The 3,149-nt window shown below is 27.9% G+C and overlaps 1 protein-coding gene across 4 annotated transcripts in view; it reads right to left on the bottom strand.

The window, feature by feature from the left end:
- Window positions 1–6: 6 nt before the first annotated feature.
- LOC106692223 (protein turtle homolog A) overlaps window positions 7–3,149 on the bottom strand; it is a 17,083-nt gene continuing 13,940 nt past the window's right edge. The window contains exons 6-8 of one of the 4 annotated variants that reach the window (XM_067047468.1): window positions 2,907–3,081; window positions 2,386–2,431; window positions 7–1,606 (exon numbers count right to left, since the gene is read on the bottom strand). In XM_067047468.1, coding sequence (XP_066903569.1) covers window positions 2,909–3,081 — 173 coding nt within the window. In that variant the 3' untranslated portion in view covers window positions 7–1,606; window positions 2,386–2,431; window positions 2,907–2,908. Of the gene's footprint in view, window positions 2,454–2,906; window positions 3,082–3,149 lie in introns of all 4 variants that reach the window. The other 3 variants (XM_067047469.1, XM_024360977.2, XM_067047470.1) reach the window with 3 other exon arrangements.

The following is a 3,149-nucleotide window of genomic DNA, read 5'->3' on the forward strand; positions in this document are numbered from 1 at the left end:
AATGGTTATATCAACCATGTAAGGCCCATCAGGCCGATCTGGTATAAAATAAATAAATAAATAAAAAATAGTTGATTGTATGTAGGGAGTTTGTAAATCTTTGTGTAAATTCTTGTTACTAATGTAGGGGGGGGGGCTGGGGGCGAATGACAATTAAAAAAATAAAATAGTTTTTATTACAATGATAATATAGTAAGGATGTTGTTTTAAATCAGAAAAACAACCTTGAAACATTAATGATATAATAATAATAAACAATATAATTCAAAACTCATTTTGGAAAAAAAAGAAAAGAAGAATACTGGCCAGTCATTATCTTCAGTGGAGTTGTCGATTCTGCGTCCCAGAAATCATGAAAATTTGCCTCCACGAATTACCCCTCCTTGCAGCATTCCTGGACAATGCTTAAAATTTTCTCAGAAACTTCCTTGCCTTTTTAAGCTTTGCTTCAACTTTTCGCTATTGATATATTGAATAATTAAGTTTTAAAATACTACAAGTGAAACCATAAGAAATTCTGATACAATTTCAGTTGTATCACCTCAATGCCACAAAATATCCAAATGACATTTCTAAACGATTATCCTGAGATCATAAAGATAAGATTAAGAAATTTTCTTGAAAAAGGACCTCCAGACCCTTTTTTCCAATCTCCTCCTCAATGTACTAAATATAAGTACTACAAAAATTTTTATTTTATTATTATTATAATATAATATTTTTTTTTATCAAAACAACACAATATCTATCCTAATATTTATTTATGATAACACACAGTGATATGGCTATTAAAAAATGAAAATGCACAGATTAAAACTGTTTTGATAAATTTGATAGTCGTCTAAATAAAAAGAAAAAAAATTAATTCCTAGGATTCTAATGAAAGACAACCACATACAATGACTAGTACTATTACATTATTAACACCACAACCTTCCGAAGGCATTTTTTTAAAATGGAAAGTGTACTTCCACGTCAAAAGTTGATAAGAGAATTGCATATTTGATAATGTTAAAGGAAATTCCGACTGAAAAGGTAAGCAGAAATGATGAGAAAAAAAAAACAAAAAGAAAACTGCAGAGTATACGATAATATCGAACACTCACGAGTGACACGAGCTGTACATTGAGCGAAATCCTTAGAAGCTCTATTACCTTTTATTAACACAGCTGCATTTACTTTATTTAGAAGCACTACACACAAGCTCCTTCTAAAAACATACTTTTTATATTATGTACATCAGGGATAAAAATTACAGTATTATATATAAATATATATATAATAAAAAAAAAATAGAAAAAGTATATAAAAAAATATAAAATGTATACTGGTTTAGAAAAAAAACCAAAACAAATACAAAGAGTATCATTTAACTAATATCAACAATGAGATTAAAAAAATAATATGGTAATGTGGGGTAAGCAAGTAATATATTTTACAAAACTTAAATTTTAAATCGCTCTAAAATATTTATATTTGAAGCTAAATTTTTTCTTATTAAAAAAAAAAGATTATGTTCTGGTTATCACATTCAAGCCTAGTTTTCATTTGTCTCCAGTATGCAGTTACCATTGCTGTTAGAGGTTAAGAGCACATGAGGTGTCATCTGGAAGATTAATGATTATTTACATTGGTTGTTAATAGTTTATAGTTCATTTCTAGCAGATTATTTTATTAGTGTAAACGTTGAAAAGAAGTTAATTGTCAAAGATACAATACATTTTATACTATGTAAGGGAAACATAACTCAATGTATTTAAAGTTTGTTATACTTAACCTTGACTATATATTGTGAAACATCAATGTTTAAAAGTTGATGAACTTGTCTCGAAAACGCACTTACCCCACATCACTTAACATTAAAGTAAGAAACAATATTTTTAAAAACAAAACAAAAAAACACACTCAATAGTATAATAACTTTTGTACAATATTCAAACTCAAAACTAACAATAATAACCGTCTTGTCGATTATCAAAATTTTCAAATACTTTCAATGAAGTGTATAACATAGTACGTTTGAATGTTCACAAGAGTACACAAAGGAGTTTGATTTATTCCGACAGCTCTATCTCATAAAAAATAATATATCACAAAAAAACTACATTCAAACAAATATTGCTTTGCTGATAAGAATGTATCGTAGTTATAAACAATAAAAATCACAAAAACGAGGAAACTACAATAATCATAATACTAAAATAAGAGAGATAGAAGATAACAGTATTGTTCATACAAAAATAATATAATTCAATTAAATAGTAAATAATAATAGTAACTATAAAATAAGGTCTTAAACCAGAAGTTTTTGTTAGTTTTTTTTAGAACCTCGGGCAAGGGCAAGGAAGAGGTGAATACTACAGGAAAGTAAAAAAAAAAAAATACCTTTTAAGATCCAAAATGTTTTGATAGGCCTTGTTACAATTAGAATCTGAAAATAACAAAAATATAGACTAAGCTGAGATTGTCTTAGCAACAATAAATAAATAAAAAATCAGATGCATCTATCATACAACCTTTACTCCCCACCATTCTTAGAAATGAAATAATTTTAAAAGTGCCCAAGAGGAGGAAAAAGTAAGTTAGTTTACCTCGATTTTTGACTACTTTAATGAAAACTAGGTATAATTACTAGTCAAAATTTACCGCACCCGGACCATATTCCTTTCATCTTTACACACGGTCAATCAATAATCTTCCAAATAAAAAAATATTACTGAGATTTTTGATTCAAAGTATATGTTAATGGTATTTTCCTTATCAATTAAAGGAATTGGAGAGGAAAGTTACTCATTCTCAGATTTCTCAAATACAGTAACACTAGGCTTCATTTGAATGGGATATTTGTTATGTTATTCATCACATAACCCACTTATTAGAACAAATTAAACGATATACATAATTACCTTTATATCCTAATAGGCCTAACAACAGTGTTATTGTTTAGTCTCAACATAGCAGTATCGTTAGAATTCTCATCAGGATCTCCGTTCATATAATCATGATAGCCGTAGTCATGGTAACCTGGATTAAGGATAATGTTAGGAATGAGTTCCAAGGCTTCCACCTCCTTCTCAGTAACTAAAAAAATAAAAACATTAAAGTTCAAACTATTAACTTTTAAGAATAGGAACACTAACTTATTTTAC

This window comes from Halyomorpha halys, unplaced genomic scaffold (genome assembly GCF_000696795.3).
Source record: "Halyomorpha halys isolate HHAL.00 unplaced genomic scaffold, Hhal_1.1 Scaffold53.1, whole genome shotgun sequence".
Classification (NCBI taxonomy): Eukaryota; Metazoa; Arthropoda; class Insecta; order Hemiptera; family Pentatomidae; genus Halyomorpha; species Halyomorpha halys.